A 19,052-nucleotide genomic window follows, 5' to 3' on the forward strand; every position below is an offset into this window, starting at 1 on the left:
CAAAAAAAACAGAAGAGGCTCTCTTATATAATAGACTCAAATGATTTATAAGAGACGCTACGTGTCCTTATATCGTTGGTGGACAGAATAATACAAAAGCGAATTTTTTTTTTTTTGAGACAATTAATCTCTTCTCTCTTTCTCTGTTTCTCTCGCGATCAAGTCTCGATCCGACAAAGAAAGGTCTACTTTAATCGGAGGTTATAGAATCAGTGGAGTGTTGGGTCGGAGGCGATTTGAATCGGCAGATTCCAAACCCTTCCTTCTGATTCCAAATTCCTCTAAACTCAGATTTATTTTCCTCTCTCTCTTTCTCTCGCGATATGCTGAAACGACAAAGGAATTTGGAATCAGAAAGAATAATTTGGAATCGATTGATTTGGAATCAGAGGAAGGGTTCTGGTATGATCCATTTTTTTTGATATTGTTAGTGGCGAATCCTTAATCGCTTGTGTGTGGTTTTATTTTGACAGATTTGGGTCTGCTTTTTTCTCAACTTTTATTGCTTTGAATCGTTTTTCATGTGGAATCAGTGGGGTCAATAGCTTGGTGTAGTAGCTGTAGAAAATTAGATCATTAATTCTGTTAATTTACTGATATATTCTTTGTTTAAGTTACTGAGCCTGTAGATTTGTGTTGCTCTTGCTCTGTAACTATCTCTCAACCAATTCATAAAACTAATTGCAAGGATAAGAACCAAGATAAGGTTCTGATTCAGAACAAAGCCTGTATGCTTTATAGCTATAGCTTGTTTTCATTTTTTTATCACGAATTCTGAATTGAGATGGTGTTTTGTTACTACTCTTTGTTTTGGCTCTCATGGTTTCTGCATTCAGTCATGGCTTTTCATAAATTTGTAGTTCCTGATTACGTTGTTGGACAATCTGAAGCTGAAGCTTCTAAAGAAGGGAGGACCTTAGCAGATTTTTACTATGGGTGTTTGGGATATTCCGTCTACATGACTGAAAAAGACTCATCTGCCATTAAGCAACATACAAAGACTCAGCTTCCCGTTTGTGTCGGCCTTGAGGTTTGTCATTCATATCCCTTTTCTCTAGTATTCATTACATTGCTTTTGAAAGTTAGATAATTATGCCATGGTTAGGCTTTCTTGTCAAACTATTTGTTGGTCCATGTGTATGTATGCATTATTTTGAAGACAGTATCATCTTCTGCAAAAATGGAATACATATATAGAACTTGATAAACTTCAGTGGCAAGGAATATGGTCTACTTGGTACTGTTTTCCATCTCTACTTTCTCCATCGAACTTTCTTATTTTTCATTGCAGATACTAGCAGATAGAAGAGCAGCTTCTGGCAATAATTCATCTGTTCCAGTTCCTGCCCGTGTTCAAAATAGAAACGGTACACCGAATCTGCTCTTATTCACCAGTTTACGACAATGTAAGTGTGTCCTACCTCTTGTTTGCTCATCATTTTTTTTCTTTCTGTTGTATAGAATCTCGGGATCTGCCTAATTGATTCTGCGTGAATACAAAACCTCAAAGTTAGATAACTCTTAGGTCTACAGTAATTAGTCTGGTAAAATTGATGTTCTTGTTAACGCTGCTGCTGGCAATTTCCTCGCTGCTGCTGAGGATCTGTCTCCTAATGGCTTCAGAACAGGTTCGGTTCACTTTTTGATTAATGATTTGAGAGGAATTGTGCCTGAGGTTTTGTCAATTTGAGTGTGTTCGTTTAGCTAAAGGAAACGTTTTTATTGTGTGTGTGTGTGTGCAGTCTTGGACATTGATGCAGTAGGAACATTCAACATGTGTCACGCAGCACTTAAGTATCTTAAGAAAGATGGGCCTGGGAGAGACTCATCAACTCGTGGTGGTTCGATTATTAACATAAGTGCTACTTTGCACTACACGGCTTCTTGGTACCAAATTCATGTTTCTGCTGCCAAGGTAATTTCCTTTGTATGGTTAGGAAACAGGGAAAATGATATTATCATGATGATGTAGATCAAACTATCTTAAATTTGGAGCAAATCAGTATTAAAATTAATCATTCTCTCCATTTATAAATTGCACTTCTGTTGTAATATGTATTAATGTTTTTATTATGTTTTGTATGTTTAAAAATTAATTAAAATGCATTATTTTCTAGTTTTATAAAATCTTAAATGTTTACACATTTATACCACTTCTATTCTATTTAAAATTTTTAAATTTTAAAAAACAATATTTTCAAAAATAATATTCCCAAAATAAGAACCTACCAATAAAAGAGAAAATTTTATCTAAAAGATTATGGATTCTTATATTCCAAACAGTACACAATTAATTCATAAAAAATTTAAGAACTTCCCTTATATGAACCCCCCAATAATCTTGCTCTAAAGACGTTATAATATATGAATTGTTTTTTTGCTTGTTGCCAAAAGAAGACAGGGAACATCATTGCGTCTTGATAATGTCGAGTATTCATATCAAAACCTAATAAGTTTGCAGATGGGTTGCACGAATCTGTTAAAGACTAAGATTGCCACGTTAAATTGTCGATCTGGTGATTAGTACACGAAGCTTCTTTAATATGTAATGTAAGGCTGTTATTAATTGGGACCTAGATACTACGGATTGGGCACAAACCGTCTTGTTATGGACGTGTTCAAGTTGGTGTCTTGTCTTTTGAACCGCGGTATTTAACATATGGGTTCGGGTGAAACATGTTAAATGTGGTACGAATTACACTTCTTTGACACTTTTATTTTTGTATATATAAAGGTTACGTTATGGGCTTCTCTTTATCCATCGAAGACGACGACACACAGATAAACAAATATGAGCAATCATCAAACTGTAAGATATACCCTTCTCTCTCATGTCCCATCTTTCTTTCTTTCTATTATCTTCAAAATTATGAGATTAGCATTTTGATTTTGTGTTGTCTTTTTCCATCATATGATTCCACTGAGATTATCGATCGTGTGTTTCTTCTGTCTATGTAATCTGAAATTACTTGATTTTTGTTTTTGTTTTGGGGAGAAGCAGGTGTCGAGGCAATTGGAGCCATGGTGTGAACTTAAAGACAAAGTGGTTCTTGTGACAGGAGCTTCTTCTGGTATAGGAAGAGAGATCTGTCTTGATCTGGCTAAAGCTGGCTGTAAGATTATCGCAGCAGCTCGTCGTGTCGACAGACTCAACTCTCTCTGCTCTGAAATTAACAGCTATAATTCAACCGGAATCCAAGCTGCAGCTCTTGAGCTTGACGTTTCATCAGATGCAGCTACAATTCAGAAAGCGGTTAAGGAAGCTTGGGAAATCTTTGGAAAGATCGATGTGTTGATCAACAATGCCGGAATCAGAGGCGAGGTCAAGACGAGTTTGGATGTGTCAGAGGATGAGTGGGAGAAAGTCTTCAGGACCAACTTAACCGGACCTTGGTTAGTCTCCAAATACGTGTGCCTTATGATGCGTGACGCTAAACGCGGTGGCTCGGTGATAAACATCTCATCAATCGCAGGGCTTCACCGTGGGTTGTTGCCCGGTGGACTCGCATATGCTTGTTCCAAAGGCGGAGTTGATACTATGTCGAGGATGATGGCACTTGAGTTAGGCGTTCACAAGATCAGAGTAAACTCGATCGCACCGGGGCTTTTCAAGTCAGAGATTACAGAAAGTCTCCTGCAGAAAGAGTGGATGAAGAACGTGACCGAGCGTATTGTCCCGTTGAAGGTGCAACAAACTGTGGATCCCGGGCTTACCTCTCTTGTTCGCTATCTCATTCATGACGCTTCTCAACATGTGTCCGGGAACACATACATTGTCGATTCCGGAAATACATTGCCCGGTGTGCCCATTTTCTCATCTCTCTGAATTTTAACCCCATATCTTGGGCAATAATAAGTGTATACATTTACACATTCTCTACCACTTTAAAAACTTTACATACATCATTCATGTTTTTACAAGATCAAACCAGCACAAAAAAAATTACGGAAAAGACAAATAAACACTTTCCCGAATGATTTACCACCCTTCTCAAATCTTCGGATTCAATGAGCAAAATCGATATACCTTGGAGAACGAAGCAATGACCATGACCTACTTCTGAAGCTTCGTCTCCAAAAAAAAGAATAAGCAGGTCGAACACCATGGGAATCTACATCTACAGGCACTATCTGCTTCAGAACTAACCGTGGTTGTATAAATCATTTTTAGCATTTAGCTGTCCCTCCCGGGAATTATTGATCAGAGATGCCAAAATCATTTCTATCATCGAGAGAGCCTCAAACTCTATATTAGTCGATGTTGGCGTAAACCTTTACCGAAATGTGGTTGCATCAAACGGACATACAATCCGTTCTTTGCTGTTAAAGAATCATGTGTACCTTCCTCTACTATCCTCCCTCCATTGAGAACCACAATGTTATCCACATGTCTCATCATAGCCGCTCTATGTGCTATTAGAATCGTTGTTTTGTTCCCCATAATCAATGTGTCAAGAGCCTCCTGCACAACCCGGCTCGATTCAGATTCGATAGACGAGCTTGCTTCATCTATTAAGATGATGGGAGCATTCTTCAGCACTACCCGCGCTATCGCTATTCTCTGTTTCTGTCCCGGGGTAAGTTCCACGCCTCTCATCCCGATATGTGTGTCGTAACCGTGAGGTAAGCTGCTGATGAAATGGTGAGCATTTGCAATTCTTGCTGCTTCCTTCATCTCAGCTTCACTCGCATTATGTCTTGCATATATGATATTCTCTCTGATTGTTGTGGAAAAGATTATGGGTTCTTGCTGAACCAAACCCATGTGGCTTCTCAACCATCTCAAATTATACAACTTCAAGTCTCTCCCATCTAGTAGGACTTGACCAGCAACTGGGTCGTAGTATCTCTCTACTAGTGAGATTATTGTGCTTTTTCCAGAACCCGAAACGCCAACCACAGCTACGGTCTGTCCGCCACTGATTTTCAGACTGAAGTTGCTCAGCACAAGTACCTCGGGTCGAGTTGGGTAGCAGAAGTCGATGTTCCTCAGTTCAATGCTTCCGTAGACATTAGGCGGTTTGAGAGCAGAGTTATCATCTGGTTCAATTGTAGGGACTCGATCTATGATCTCAAAAACTGAAATGAGAGACTTACGTCGCTTGAGGATGTACGGTGCTAATCCAAATGGCTCGACAAGGGCAAATGTAGCAAATGAGAAAACCATGTACTCTGTTATAGCTGTGGATAATTTCATATATCCGCGGTTAACAGATAACGCAGTGCACCATAGGAGGAGCGCATTGCAGGCGAAAAGAAGAAACTGTGAGAAACCAAACGCAAAACCAATGACCATCCCATGGAGAAAGCTCTGTCTGAGTATCCGCTGGAGCTGCATCCTGTACAGTTCCATCACTTTGTTACCAGCACAGAAAGCAACAACAGTGTAGATGTTTCTAACAGCATCCTCGAGGACTAAAGATGCCTTTCTATGCATCTCCTGTATGCCTTTTGAGAATCCGCCAAGCCACAGTTTCTGCAAAATCGTTTTGGGGATGATTAGAATGTTGTGTCTGCTGAATAAATAAACATTTCTGAGCTACGTGCATTGAGAATGAGGAAAAAGAATGAGATACATGCTAAATCTCTACTTGAGTTTGAAGGTTTGCAAAATCAGAAACACATGTCATAGAGGGGATAATGAACACAAACTGACTAAAATATAATACTCAATTTCAAAAAAAATTCTAGAAGGAACAATGCAAACCTGAGCAATGGCAGAAAGTGTGAGAATTGGCAAAGTTGCCAATGCAACAAGGGCCAAACGCCAACCAAGCAGCAACCCAATAAGAAGAGCAACAATAACGGCAAAACTATCTTGAATAAATATTGAAAGCCTGTTGCTGAAGGCAGCTCGGACAAAAGTAGCATCATTTGCTAAACGCATGGATAACGTATCTGGACTGTTCTCTTCATCATCGAACCATCCAACTTCATTACGCAGCATTGCTGTAATATCAGGAAAATTAATGAACTGAGGCAAGTAAAAATAGTTAAAATTTGGTGAAGTAAATTATAATGAGTAAAAAATTTCCAATACCTGAGAACATCATCCTCCGAACTCTCTCCGTCATTTTCTCCCCCATTATGCCAAAATAGAAGTGCTGCAAGAAATTGGCAACAACTGTCACAATCCCCATGCAGGCAATGATTAAACACCATTTGTCAACCTCCTCGCGCAGGTGGCCTCCTTTGCTTTTATAATATTCTGTCACTACCAACGCAATGACATAAGCCAGAAGAGGATTGAAAGAGCCAAAGATGGCAGCACCAAGACTCCCTAATACAGCATAAAGCCACTCTGGGAAACTAAGCTGTGCCAACCTCCAAAATGAAGGTGACTTCTTGTGTTGAGCATCCTTAGCCCACTTACCATTTGCTGTAGTGTCATCAGAAAAACTAAGAGGACGACTAAACGTCTGTGAATGAGAACGCTCGTTTTTAGGATCGGATGTTAAAAGGGGTGAAACAGGGGACTCAGGATCTGAACCGTTTGATTTTTGACGGGGACACTGAACATCAATTTTAGGAAGTTCTGGTAACCTCATCTCGAAACTATCTTGCCTTTTGATAGTTGGCTCTTTATCAGCATCGTCCAGAGGCAAGCCATTTTCCCCCACTTTCTCAGGTGCAGGGCTATGATCATTAGGTGATTCTTCAGTATTAAAACACAGGTCCTGGGGACGGAACACACCATTACCTCTCTGAAGAGATGGAGACTTGATCATTTTGGGTGATGATGGTTCTTGGATGCCACAGTCAGCTGACGAGTCTCTCTCAACCTGAAACACCGCAGACTCCTTGTAGTTCCTAACTGGCATCCTGGACCAACATAAAAATTCCTTCACAAGTAAGCACCAGAAAATTCACACTCCTAGAGATTATAACAACAGAAACCAATGCCCAAACATATAGTCTGCCACATGACTACTACACGACTTAATAATTAAGTTCTAAGCTATCATACCTTCTTGGAAGCTTTGTTGCTTCTTCACACTTCAGAAGCTCAGCATACAGCCCACCAAGATTTATCAATTCATCGTGTGTACCCATTTCAACGAGCTGACCTTCCTCCATCACGGCAATATAGTCAGCATTTCTAATCAAACTTAATCGTCGGGCTATTATTATCGTTGACCGTCCCAACATCAGAAGATCGAGAGCCTCCTGAACAATTCTTTCAGCTTCGAAGTCTAGTCCTCCAGTTACTTCATCTAGCAGAAGAATTGTTGGGTTCAAAAGCACAGCTCTAGCAATCGAAAGTTTTATTTTCTGCTCCTCTGTCATTGATAAACCGGCTCTCCCGACCTAGAAGACAAACAAGGCATTTCCCACTTCAATGTTGAATACCAACTGAAAGAAAACAGGATTTCATAACAGTTTTTTTTCACATGATGTCTACCTGAGTTTCATATCCTTTCTCAAGTGAGCTGATAAATGTGTGTGCATGCGCAATTTTGGCTGCCTCCTCTATCTGATCATGAGTAGCATCACGACCATATGCAATATTCTCTCTTATGCTCAAGCTTAGCAGAGCAGGCTCCTGGGTAACCAGGCCTATTTGGCTTCTCAGCCACTCCAGTTTTAGATTTTTAATATTTTCTCCATCAAGGAGAACTTCTCCTGCATAAGAGAAAACCAAAGATGGAGTCAGCTCATAATTTTCTCCATGGACAGGTGAGTGGTGCATCTTAAATGACAAGTCAAAGTACCTAATGTTGGATCATAAAATCGTTCCATTAACGGAATGATGCTGCTTTTTCCAGAACCATTTCTACCAACAAGTGCAACTGCTTTTTTAGCAGGAACCGTCAGGTAAAATCCACTCAAGATTGGAATTTCAGGCCGTGACAGATAACTGAAATACACATTCCGGAACTCAATATTTCCTTGAACAGAAGCCAGCACATCTCCTTCTTGATTAGCCACAGAAGAAGAACGAGTTATCATCTCAAAAAGTCTATACGCAGCAATCCTTCCTTGATCAAAAGAATAGAAGTTCGTAGCAGCTTGGTTTAAACCCCTGCCCAACAGAATATGCATAATCAAGACATTATTCTATGTAATAACATGTGTATGTATGTAAATGTAATGCTAACATCAACCGAACATGTATTAAATATGATGTTAGTAGAGAGTAGAGACTGGGAAGATTTCTCCACCAGCAGAAAAGCTTACAGGCCACTTAAAATAACAGCAAAAAGAGCTGCTATGATTTCTCCACCATTTGCCCTTCCATTGTTAACGAAGAATCGTCCAATCCAAAGTTGCAGGGCACACGAGCATATAGCAAGCCCATAAGTAAATCCAAGTCCAAGGCCTTGCACAAGACTAATTAATATGCCATATCTCAGGGTTGCTTGAAGGGAGGTTGCATATGAATATTTTGCTAGAGTTTCATTTGTAAAGGCATATAAAGTCCTAATGTAAGAGATTGCCTGCACATTTAAGATAAATCATTCTAAGAATAGAATATTCATACCAGACTCTAACTGAGGCAAATAACTAATCTCGGAAGGGAGCACTATAAAATGGGAACTGTAGGGTATACATTACAAAACCACTTGTAATCATGCATAAACTGGCAGAAGCTAAACTGATTCTTGATCGCGGTAAACCTCACTGTATCTACTGAAGTAACCTAGAAATGCGTGCCTAAGTGCAACCTTAACCCTCTTGGATTCTGCCTACCATTTTCTGAACTTAACAAAAAAAGTTTGATTAAATAAGAGCTAAAAAGAAAAGATGCTTAACTCTCTAAGCATAATTCTAAGTCAAAATATGCAGAAAAAGAAAGTTGGATGCCAACAAGGCACATATGTATATGAGAAAATATAGTGATACAAACTTTTAACAGTTAGTTTTTAGCTTCCAGTTTTTATACTTCAAGTATTCAGCGATCATACTGGAAAAAACTTCAAGTTTTAAATTGCGGCGAAGAGAAAATCTTGATGCTAGTTTCATAATCTCTCAATAAACCTATCAATCGTAATACCTGTTCAGCAATACCGGCTGCTTCAGCATATGCATCTTGTATGTTCTCAGCAAGTCTGTGGAGAAATATATTTGATATGCCTCCTGCAGCAACAATGAAAGGACCGGTGGCTAATGTAATCAATGCAATTTCCCAGCAGTTGACAAATCCAATAATAAGTCCACTGATAAACGTAGCCATGTTATGAATATAATTTCCAACCTGCAAAGTCCAGGAACAGGAAGAAGATTAGAGAAATAGCATATAACTCACAGTGAAAAGGAAAAGATATGAACGAGAAAACTCAGAGTAGTCAATATAAAGGGAGCTGGACAGACATACTTTTTCGCTTAAAGCTGACTGAATGAGTAAGACATCGCTCAGCACTTGGCTCACAATATCCCCATTATTACCATATGTATCAAAGAAACTCATATCCTGATTCAATAGTACTTGGACATACTTGGACCTGATCACAGCGGTCTGCCTCTCTCCAGTCAGAATCCAGCAAGAAACCTCTATTATAAGAAACATTTAGTAAGAGTGACTGTTAAATAAGAAACATTTAAATATGTATATTAAGCAAAAAACAACTTACCAATCCAACCAGAAAAGAAAACACCCCCGGCGATGTAGACGATAGTCAATGAAAGCTGCACAAATGAGCATAAGTAACTTGAGATGGCTGGTTCGTATCAATGCTTTCAATAATGGAAACTGAAGCTAAACAGTTCAAAACACTCTTTCTCTCAGTCTCTCTCTCCCTCCAAACTATTCTAATGGCAAACTGAGAAACACATAATAATTAAGCCAAAAGCCAATTCGGAGGTAAATCGTCAAAAGCGAAACTAACCTCGACGAGCCGGTCAAACTGATCCCGAGATCTCTGGTGAGTCGAATCATTAGAGAAAGCAAGAACCTCAACAATCTTGGCGAAGTAATGCAAGTAAACAATAAGCGCAGTACCATGAGCAGCAGCAGCAACGGAGCCAACAATCATAAGCACCCAATCGAAACGGTCAGCGCAAGCGAAGAGCTGAGAGAAAGGAACAGCAGCAGGAGGTGGCTCAACCTCGTCTAGCTCATCAATCTCTTCATCAGCGTCCGCTTGCGCTTGCGCCGCCGCCGTACCCGTGCCACCACCACCAGACTCAGCACCAGGGTCGAGATAAGGAGAAGGAGACTCGGGAGGCTCGGAGACTTCAGAGACTGGAGTTAACGGTTGCATATGAGGTGGAGACCATCCGAATAAACCTCTGGAGATCATCATCTTTGGAGTCCCCGAAGGAGCTCACCACGACGACTCACCTTCTGTGTATAAGAAGAGAAAAAAAACCCTAGATTTAGAGTTTCTTTAGGGATTTCGAATTTGGTTTTAATAGCTAAAATTAGCTCTGGATCTGTTCTAAGCTTTTTTTTTTTTTTTTGTATTAGATGAAGAAGATGGAGAAGAAGAAGAATCGTAGCAGAAGCGGAGAAGAAGAAAATAATTTTCTTCCGCCTTTTTTTTTTTAATTTAATTTTTTGTTTTAAGTTTTTTTTTTTTGGTTCCTCCAATAATTTTGGTGAGATCTTTTGATCTTTGTGTTGCCGTTGCAGTGCTTTGTCATGTGTTTGTACTGTGCCGTCAAACACAAAAGAGCTGGTTCTGCTAAACGGTCAATGCGACTTTGGATTTTTTTTGGGTACGTTTTTCTTAAAGATATATTTTTACTGGTGAATTAATGAAAAACGCGAATGCTAATTTAAAAAAAAAATGAAACAGTCAGTCTAATTTCAAGTTCTGAAAATAATGGATCCGCCAATGGTAAAAATTCTATGGATGCTGAGTTGAAAATGAACAATTGCTATTGGTCTGAGTTGGGGAAAATAGTAATACTGTCTAGCTGGTGCACTATGTGGTGTCAGGTGTGGTCCATATTTTGCTAAAGACTAAGAATTCTCTATGCACTGATTTTGCAGGAAAGGACCAAAGCTTGAAGAATAAAAATAGAATGGTCACTCAAGGGGACTTGCTTTGGCATAGCTAGAGAGAAAACATATTTTTTTCATGACGGGTCTAAAGGCTGCTTGATATGGATTTCAACATAGAAACGTCCGACTCTAGTTTTGCAAAGCTAAGTCATGATGAAAACACACTTACACAAACATGAGCATCTGTCTACAGGAACTGTGTAAGGCCCTTTCTTGCGCATCAATTACAAGTAGATTTCTGAATGGAAACAATTTTTTCTTGTCAGTGGCACTCTTATGTATTTGCATTGCAGCTGATATATCGCTCCCGGCCGAATACACGATATGCGTGGTCATTGGACTGAAAGAGATGATGTATATTATACCTTCATGTGGCTGCTCTAGAAATGACAGTGGGAAGAGTTACACAAGCTTCAAGCCAAGTGAGGATTTGGAGTGCAAACAGAGTGTGATTCAACTGAAGAGATAATATCATATACCATAGTTGGAAACAATGTGAAATATCAATACTCTGTTTCGTTTTCTGACTCTTAACATCACAATTTATAAGCCCTTTTTGGTTCAAATTGGCCAAACTATATATGTTGTGAAAATGAAGTTAGGTTAAAAAGCAGAGAGAGAGAGAGAGAGAGAAAGAGAGGGGTAATAGGCAAGTCAAGAGTATTGAATCTCACTTACAGGAAAAAAACAATATCGTTAAGAGAAGAAGAATGGACAAAAATACAAGAAATGGGCCTTTTCAAAACAAGAGATAACCAAACCAAACCAAACTTGATAATANAGAAAATATCATATACCATAGTTGGAAACGATCTGAAATATCAATACTCTGTTTCGTTTTCTGACTGTAACATCACAATTTATAAGCCCTTTTTGGTTACTAGCTAAAGCTATACAAAACTGTGGTTCAGATTGTGATAGGAGATCAAATTGGCCAAACTATATATGTTGTGAAAATGAAGTTAGGTTAAAAAGCAGAGAGAGAGAGAGAGAGGGGTACGTAATAGGTAAGTCAAGAGTATTGAATCTCACTTACAGGAAAAAACAATATTGTTAAGAGAAGAAGAATGCACAAAAATACAAGAAATGGGCCTTTTCAAAACAAGAGATAACCAAACCAAACTTGATAATTTTCAAACAGTGATCTTGAAGGAATCTACCACAGTGTGAAGCCTATCTTTCATCTTCTCCCACCTCCTCTCGTTTGCTCCCGTCGTCAATGTGTAGAATTTTCCTGCACAGCAGCACGCCAGTCACCAATGACTCTTTCGAAAATCGAACTAAAAAATAAAATCAGATATCATTGTAAAGTCATGGAGATGATAGGTACCATTAAACACAGTGATTACACCGAGGGCATGGCGGGTGTAGTTTCTAGCCTGAACAGTGAACTCAAACTGATAATAAGTCTTCCCATCAACATCATGCTGCATCAATTGAGACAAAACCACTCTCTATATAATTACACATAAGAGCATCAATACTCAATGTATTAGTTGAAAGGTTATATCTCAAAGGAGCAAACCTCTGATGCATCAACAAGGTTTGTTTTCTGATTTGGAGGGGCCAAAACTTTCTTTACCAGTGTTTCAGCGATCTGTGACCAGACACAAAATTCAAACATTTTGAGAGAATTTAAAACCAAAATAAGAAGAGAAGAATGTAACATTTCAATAGAACGTAACATACAGTACCTGCTTAGGAGGGCCAAACTCTTTAATAGTCTGTTTGCTAGTTGGGATCAAATTCACACTAACGCTTTCTAACGGCTCAATAACATCTTTGTATACCTTGTCTTGACCCTCAATCACAACTTCCTAGAACCAATATTCAAAACGAGGTGGTTATAATTTTGTAAATGGGTCGGCGCGGTAGGTAGTTTAACTAAAGAAGATCACAATGATACCTGCCACCCAAATGGATAGATAAAAGAATAAGCATCCTTATTGTCAGAGACAGCAAGGAATCCTTTTTTGCTTTCTGCAGCAACTGAGTCATATACATCAATCCTCTTAGGATAACACATTTCACAAATATATGCAAAAATAAAAAAGAAAATTAGTGTCAAAAGGCAAAATCTGGAAACTAAGATAGGATTAGAGAAAATCAAAACTTACATGATACTGGAGCTCTACTTAGCAATGAGATCCAAGGAGCAACAATACCAAACGTTACAACCAGACGTCTCTGACATTTACCTGAAAAAAAAAATTAAAAACACACAAACTTTGTAAATGGTAAAACAAAAAAAAATAAAGATTCATTTTTATAGTTGCCATCAGGGCAGCAGAATCTGGAGAGAAATTGTGATGAATTGAAACGAAACCCTAAAAAGTTTAATAAGAAATCGCAACAAACCTTGAAGATCAGAAGAGGAAGACGAAGAATGCTCAGCTTTTACAAGAAATGAAACTCCTTTCCTAGAGCAAGGAACACCACCAACAACCTTAGGGATGGAGATTGGAGAAGAAGAAGGTGTAAGCTTCAGAGAAGCCATTGGCGAAGAGATTAAAGTGTATATGTGGTCGATAGAGATTAGATCTTCTGTTGTCTCTTTATGGATGGATTCGGTTCTGTCTCAGTTTTTATCCACTTTGAAACTTCCTGACCTTTTAAAAAAATATGCCAGAGAGAACGTATATTTGCAAAAAAAAAAAAATATATATATATATAAAGATCCTTCGAAATAATAAATCTTTCCGGGATAACCCCGACACAACCAACGCTTCATATTACAACCCCGGCGTCGATGCCTACCAAAATTCCTGGGATCCGAGACCAGACCCGATACGAAAATTAATATCCGGAGTTCCCTTCCGGATCTTGGAACGTCGATTTTTCATGTTAGGATATCCGATATAGTAGGATGTTGTCCGAATTCACTTTTTTTTAGATTGATTATACTAGTATTTTAAACTGATGACAAAATAAAATAATATATAGTTTAAATAAGTCGTATTTTTAAGGATGGGTAGAAGAACTGTAGAAGACAAGGGTGGTGTTGAGCTAAGTGATCATCTTATTTGATTTGATCATCTTATTTGATTTGAGGAAAAAGAAAAAAAAATCTATATAATAATAACAATCTGAAAAAATACGACCAACAGTTGTGTCTTTTCAATCGTACCTTTTGAATATTGAAAAAATGCGATTAATAGTTGTGTTTTTTCAATTGTACCTTTTGACTATTTTCTGAATAGTCGTGATGGATCATTAAAACAGTTATTTATGAAAATGTACAACTGTTCACTGTAAAGTTGTGTTGATTGGAACATTCGTGTATTTTGAAATCTATATATATATATTTGTCTATTTGAACTGTTTTCATTTTTTTGGTCATGACACAAAATCAACTAAAGTTTCAATCTCGATGGTTTTTACATTCTAAATTATTTTCTAACATTCATTCTTTTAAAAGTCAAGAAATTCTTCTAATTCTTAATTTAACAAAAGATTTTTGGAATGATGAATCTAATTTATATTTTTTAGTTAATTTTAAATATAAAAGTTTAATGAAAATACCAAAAGTGTTTTTCCAAGAGTTAGATGGATTACATAGTGAGTTTTTGGATTTGACTTTTCATTATGGTAATAAAGATGCTTTCTATTTAAAAGCTGTTGATATTTACATTTTTATAAATATTTTATTTATTTATTTTTAGACAGAAACTTCTTTGGTTGTGTCTCTTTACAAAATTTGCATCTGTTAAATGTAAAGTTGTGTCTCTTACAAAGAATTGTGTCTATTCAAATGTTTACGTCTTTAGATATCTATATATTCGTTCTTTTTTAAGAAATCTTTAAACATCTATATATGTTCTTCTTTTGTGAAATTTTTAAACTTTCTATTCAACACAGATATTTTTTTTCTCATAAATCTGAATAAATGCAAAGAACAGATGCATATTTTCCTTATACATTTTCATCAAATATTTTATTTATTTATTTCTTGACAGCAACTTCTACGGTTGCGTCTCGCTAAAAGTTTATGTCTTTTCATAATATAATGAATCAAAATAAATTGAAATTCAATTTTCAACATCATTCTCTACTCTATAAATTATTTATTTCGTTATACTTTTTCATAAAATATTTTATTTATTGACAAAAAATTCTATGGTTGGGTCTCTTCAAAAAGTTGCATCTGTTGAATAAAAAGTTGTGTCTCTATTCAATAATGATTTTTCATAAAATCTGAATAAATGCAAAGAACAGTTGCATCTTTTATACATTTTTATAAATATTTTATTTATTTATTTTTAGACAGAAACTTCTTTGGTTGTGTCTTTTTACAAAATGTAAAGGTGTGTCTCTTACAAAGAATTGTATCTATTCAAATGTTTACATCTTTAGATATCTATATATTCGTTCTTTTTTAAGAAATCTTTAAACATCTCTATATAAGTTCTTCTTTTGTGAAATTTTCAAATTTTCTATTCAACACCGATTTATTTTTTCATAAATCTGAATAAATGCAAATAATAATTGCATCTTTTCGTTATACCTTTTCATCAAATATTTTATTTATTTATTTTTTGACAGAAAATTCTACGGTTGCGTCTCTTTAAAAATTTACTTCTCTTCATAATATGATGAATCAAAATAAATTGAAATTCAATTTTTAACGTCTATTCTCTACTCTATAAATTATTTATCAACATACATAATTTTAACAATGATGTAAAAATAACTTCTCATCACTGTGAGAAAACTATTGCAATTTTGATTTATTTTATGAATCATTGTACTCCCTATGTCTCTAATAGATTGATGTTTTGACCTTTTCACATATATTAAGAAAAAATTAAATTTTATGTATAAGTTAATTTATAAATACTTTTTGGTAGAAAGAGAAAATATAAACCTTAGATAACATGTCATGTGGAGAAAAATAAAAAGTAAAAAAAATAATTTAGTATCTTAGTGTGCAACATCAATCTTTTAGAAACAAGAAAAATATTAAAACATCAATCTATTAGAGACAGATGAAGTAATTATTAATTATATTCAGTATCTGAGTATAATTCTTCATAAACTATGATTTTTATTTATTAATATATATTAAACTAAATTATTCTAACCTATTTAATTGAATCATTGCAACATTTGCTATATTTAATATTTAAGATCACATCACTTGGATAAAATCTTCATAAATTATTATTTACTAGATTTTAATTAGAAAAATATATTTAAATGAATTATTACAACCTTTTTAATTAAACCACAATAAATTTAGTTTATTTGATGAACCATTAAAGCTTTCCATTTCTATCGTGAATCCTTTGCAACTTTTGGAAAATTTGATATTTATAGTTGTGTCTATGATACTAAAATATAATTAATAAAAATTTTGTTGTCATTTAATTAAATTAAAGTTATTTGTCTAACAACTGCAATTTTTGGTTTCTTTTTTTTTATCGTATATTTCTGTTTTGATTGTTTATATTTAACTATAACCGGCTAACATTTTCTTTTATAAAATGTCATATTTTCATTACAACTCTTCTTTATGTTCCTTTTTTAGATATGTGGATTTGAGTACATCAAATTTTATTTAAAAATGCAATTATCTATCATATGTTTATAGTATTAATCATTATTTAATTAATCGTAAAGATTTTTTTAATCATATGTCTATAGCATTAATTATTATTTATTTAATTACATGTGAAGGTAACATTGTTTTTAAGAATATTTCTCAATTAATCTATGAAGAAAATTTCAAAAGTTTGTACTTTTTGACATTATTATTAATTATCTTAATAAAAATAAATAATTAAAAAAATTTGTAATAACTATTTTATTAAAATGAGCTCCCCCGCGATATCGCGGGGGCACGATACATAGTAAATAAGTTTTTTTATAGATGTTTTTAGGTCTGGGCATTCGGGTTTGGGTTTTCGGGTTTTCAGGTTTACACATGTAGTACCCGATCGGGTTTTGTATACTATCGGGTCGGGTTTGGATCAGGTTCTTTCGGGTTCAGGTTTTGTTCGGGTATACCCGAAACCCGAAGAACCAGATCGGATTGTCCAAAACCCAATCAAAACTTGATCATGTTCAAAGCAATGCAATCTCAAATGTTCAAACCAATGCAATGTCAAATGTATACAAAGGTGACTTAAAGTCTTAAATGCAATGTCAAATGTTCAAAGCAAAAGAAAAAGGAATTCAAGTCTTCCAAAACATTCTACAAACGGTTAAAGATAAAATCAACTTGCATCTTTTATTCTTTGGTTCACTTCTCTTTTGCATCTTCCCTTTGGCATGTGAATAACTTAAGGTCCTTCTGAATCACTTTCAAACTCTGAAAAAAACAATTACAAGCATTGAGAGATAAGTTTATATTAACACAAAAAACTTAAGATAGTAAGCATTAAACAAGATTAGAAACAAACCTCTTTCAAGCCCATCCTCAAACTCAAACTCAGCAAGTATTTGTGCATTTGTGTGCACAGTATCTTCAAACTTAAGGTCTTGCTTGAGCCACTGTTCTGTACACATAAAAATCTCCACTATATAGTGTGTGAGACAACTTCTATATGGGTTTATAATCCTTCCACTAGTGCTAAAAGCATTTTCAGAAGCAACTGAAGACACTTGCATAGCAAATAAATCCCTAGCCATTTGAGATAAAATTGGATACTTGCCACTGTTGACTTTCCACCAAGAGAGTACATCATACTCAATTCCCATCATCAATTCAGGATTCTCAACTTCTTCCTTGAGATAAGTCCCCAACTCATTTGTGTTTCTAACTCCAATCTTTCTAAGCAATGTATCATACTTATGGTCCACTGGGTTGTATCCATCAAACTCATCCTCCATGGAGTCAAATACTCGATCTGTTTGTCTATCTTGAGTACTCTGAGTTGAAGACTGAGAATGAGAAAGTTTTTCATTTGCTCCTGCATCGTATCTTGTAGTATATTCTGTATACATTCCACGAAGGATGCTCAAAACTGAATCTTCCAATGCCGTAGCTGTTACACTCTTTTCCCCATATAGCTCCTCAAAACACAAATTTGCATATTGCATCTTCTTTCTCGGATCGAAAACACTAACAAGTACCAACATCTTGTTGATGTTCTGCATGCCATCCCAGTACTTGTCGAATTTGTCAAACATCTTTTCTGCATTTACTTTCACGTCGTTATCAGGACTATGACAAAGCAACTGAAGCTTGAATGTTATGTTAACTATCTCACCATAACACTTGTATGCATTCATAGTCGTAGATGCAGATACAACCAATGTCGCATGATAGAAAACTTGGAGAAACTTCACTAACCTTTCAACCTTACGCCAATCATCTCTCTGAGGAGGTCCAATCCTTTTCACTCCATTATCAATCTCTAAGAAATGATCATAATACAGCTTATCTTCAAACTCCATCCTATCAAATGCTCCTTTGAACTTTAACGCCCTATTCAACATCAAATATGTCGAATTCCATCTAGTGCAGACATCTAGTTGTAAACTTCCTTTTGAAAACTTACCAGACTCTACTCTCAGCTGAAATGACTTCCTGCTATTTGGTCCTCCTCTAACATATGAGATTCTATTGCGGATTGCAGTCACACTTGAATCAATCTCAGTCAGTCCATCCTTCACTATCAAGTTAATGATATGTCCAGCGCATCTCATATGCATAAAATCTCCACCCAAAACCAGAGAATCCTCACTAACTAAAGAGAAAGCAGACTGAAACTGACTCAAAGCACTAGTATTAGCTGTTGCATTATCAACAGTAATAGTAAACAACCTTTCTATCCCCCATTCAGCTAGACATTTCAGCAGTGTATTGGCGATTGTTTTACCTCTGTGATCTTCGACATGCTTGAATCCTAAAATTAGCTTCTTTAGACGCCAATTCTTATCAATGTAGTGGGCAGTTATGACCATATAACTTGAACCTGTGAATTAAAAAAAAAACATTGATAAGAATCTTCACTAATTGAGTAGAAACATTAATCATAATATATTGCAATTTGATTTTAAAAAACCGTACCAGTTACAGAGGAAACCCATATATCAGTTGTGAGTGAGACTCTTTGCTTGGCTGTGAGAAACCATTTTTTAAGAGTAGCTTTCCTCTCAA

General features: G+C 36.0%; 4 protein-coding genes across 7 annotated transcripts; 2 read left to right on the forward strand and 2 right to left on the reverse strand.

Moving 5' to 3' along the window:
• Positions 89 to 3,918, forward strand: LOC104712162 (3-oxoacyl-[acyl-carrier-protein] reductase FabG-like). Of its 3 annotated transcripts, none has more exons than XM_019229342.1 (7): positions 89 to 402; positions 861 to 1,030; positions 1,292 to 1,367; positions 1,462 to 1,628; positions 1,743 to 1,915; positions 2,735 to 2,809; positions 2,999 to 3,918. In XM_019229342.1, the coding sequence occupies exons 6-7, from the start codon at positions 2,792 to 2,794 to the stop codon at positions 3,824 to 3,826; spliced, it is 846 nt and encodes a 281-aa protein (XP_019084887.1). In that variant the 5' UTR covers positions 89 to 402; positions 861 to 1,030; positions 1,292 to 1,367; positions 1,462 to 1,628; positions 1,743 to 1,915; positions 2,735 to 2,791; the 3' UTR covers positions 3,827 to 3,918. The 3 variants fall into 3 exon arrangements, with proteins under 3 accessions (XP_019084887.1, XP_010427295.1, XP_010427299.2); XM_010428997.2 differs by having other exon boundaries at positions 92 to 402; positions 3,002 to 3,918; XM_010428993.2 differs by having other exon boundaries at positions 1,292 to 1,628.
• LOC109124982 lies at positions 839 to 1,972 on the forward strand. The gene is made up of 3 exons (XM_019230049.1): positions 839 to 1,030; positions 1,292 to 1,406; positions 1,743 to 1,972. Exons 1-3 carry the CDS (start codon positions 839 to 841, stop codon positions 1,970 to 1,972), a joined length of 537 nt encoding a protein of 178 aa, XP_019085594.1.
• LOC104712159 (ABC transporter B family member 20) lies at positions 3,846 to 10,244 on the reverse strand. The gene is made up of 11 exons (XM_010428991.2): positions 9,828 to 10,244; positions 9,573 to 9,627; positions 9,317 to 9,492; positions 8,996 to 9,196; positions 8,179 to 8,438; positions 7,713 to 8,023; positions 7,403 to 7,623; positions 6,968 to 7,308; positions 6,041 to 6,822; positions 5,708 to 5,949; positions 3,846 to 5,476 (listed from the first exon to the last, which is right to left on the reverse strand). The coding sequence occupies exons 1-11, from the start codon at positions 10,242 to 10,244 to the stop codon at positions 4,247 to 4,249; spliced, it is 4,236 nt and encodes a 1,411-aa protein (XP_010427293.1). The 3' UTR covers positions 3,846 to 4,246.
• Positions 11,576 to 13,576, reverse strand: LOC104712163 (psbP-like protein 1, chloroplastic). 2 transcript variants are annotated; one of them, XM_019229792.1, is made up of 8 exons: positions 13,307 to 13,576; positions 13,066 to 13,146; positions 12,855 to 12,937; positions 12,643 to 12,765; positions 12,474 to 12,545; positions 12,279 to 12,375; positions 12,081 to 12,182; positions 11,576 to 11,728 (listed from the first exon to the last, which is right to left on the reverse strand). In XM_019229792.1, exons 1-7 carry the CDS (start codon positions 13,443 to 13,445, stop codon positions 12,082 to 12,084), a joined length of 696 nt encoding a protein of 231 aa, XP_019085337.1. In that variant the 5' UTR covers positions 13,446 to 13,576; the 3' UTR covers positions 11,576 to 11,728; position 12,081. The 2 variants fall into 2 exon arrangements, with proteins under 2 accessions (XP_019085337.1, XP_010427300.1); XM_010428998.2 differs by lacking the exon at positions 11,576 to 11,728 and having other exon boundaries at positions 11,944 to 12,182.

The sequence above is a fragment of the Camelina sativa genome, chromosome 9 (genome assembly GCF_000633955.1).
Source record: "Camelina sativa cultivar DH55 chromosome 9, Cs, whole genome shotgun sequence".
NCBI lineage: Eukaryota > Viridiplantae > Streptophyta > Magnoliopsida > Brassicales > Brassicaceae > Camelina > Camelina sativa.

What these genes read in the sequence shown, in the direction of transcription:
- LOC109124982 (XM_019230049.1), top strand. Translation starts at nt 839, where the DNA reads ATGGCTTTTCATAAATTTGTAGTTCCTGATTACGTTGTTGGACAATCT. An exon ending in CCGTTTGTGTCGGCCTTGAG is followed by an intron (nt 1,031 to 1,291) that starts GTTTGTCATTCA and finishes TTTTCATTGCAG; the next exon opens with ATACTAGCAGATAGAAGAGC. An exon ending in ATTCACCAGTTTACGACAAT is followed by an intron (nt 1,407 to 1,742) that starts GTAAGTGTGTCC and finishes GTGTGTGTGCAG; the next exon opens with TCTTGGACATTGATGCAGTA.
- LOC104712159 (XM_010428991.2), bottom strand. Translation starts at nt 10,244, where the DNA reads ATGATGATCTCCAGAGGTTTATTCGGATGGTCTCCACCTCATATGCAA. An exon ending in GCTGTTATTTTAAGTGGCCT is followed by an intron (nt 8,024 to 8,178) that starts GTAAGCTTTTCT and finishes TCTGTTGGGCAG; the next exon opens with GGGTTTAAACCAAGCTGCTA. An exon ending in GCAACAAAGCTTCCAAGAAG is followed by an intron (nt 6,823 to 6,967) that starts GTATGATAGCTT and finishes ATGTTGGTCCAG; the next exon opens with GATGCCAGTTAGGAACTACA.
- LOC104712163 (XM_019229792.1), bottom strand. Translation starts at nt 13,445, where the DNA reads ATGGCTTCTCTGAAGCTTACACCTTCTTCTTCTCCAATCTCCATCCCT. An exon ending in TTCCTCTTCTGATCTTCAAG is followed by an intron (nt 13,147 to 13,306) that starts GTTTGTTGCGAT and finishes TTTTTTTTTCAG; the next exon opens with GTAAATGTCAGAGACGTCTG. An exon ending in TCTATCCATTTGGGTGGCAG is followed by an intron (nt 12,766 to 12,854) that starts GTATCATTGTGA and finishes TATTGGTTCTAG; the next exon opens with GAAGTTGTGATTGAGGGTCA.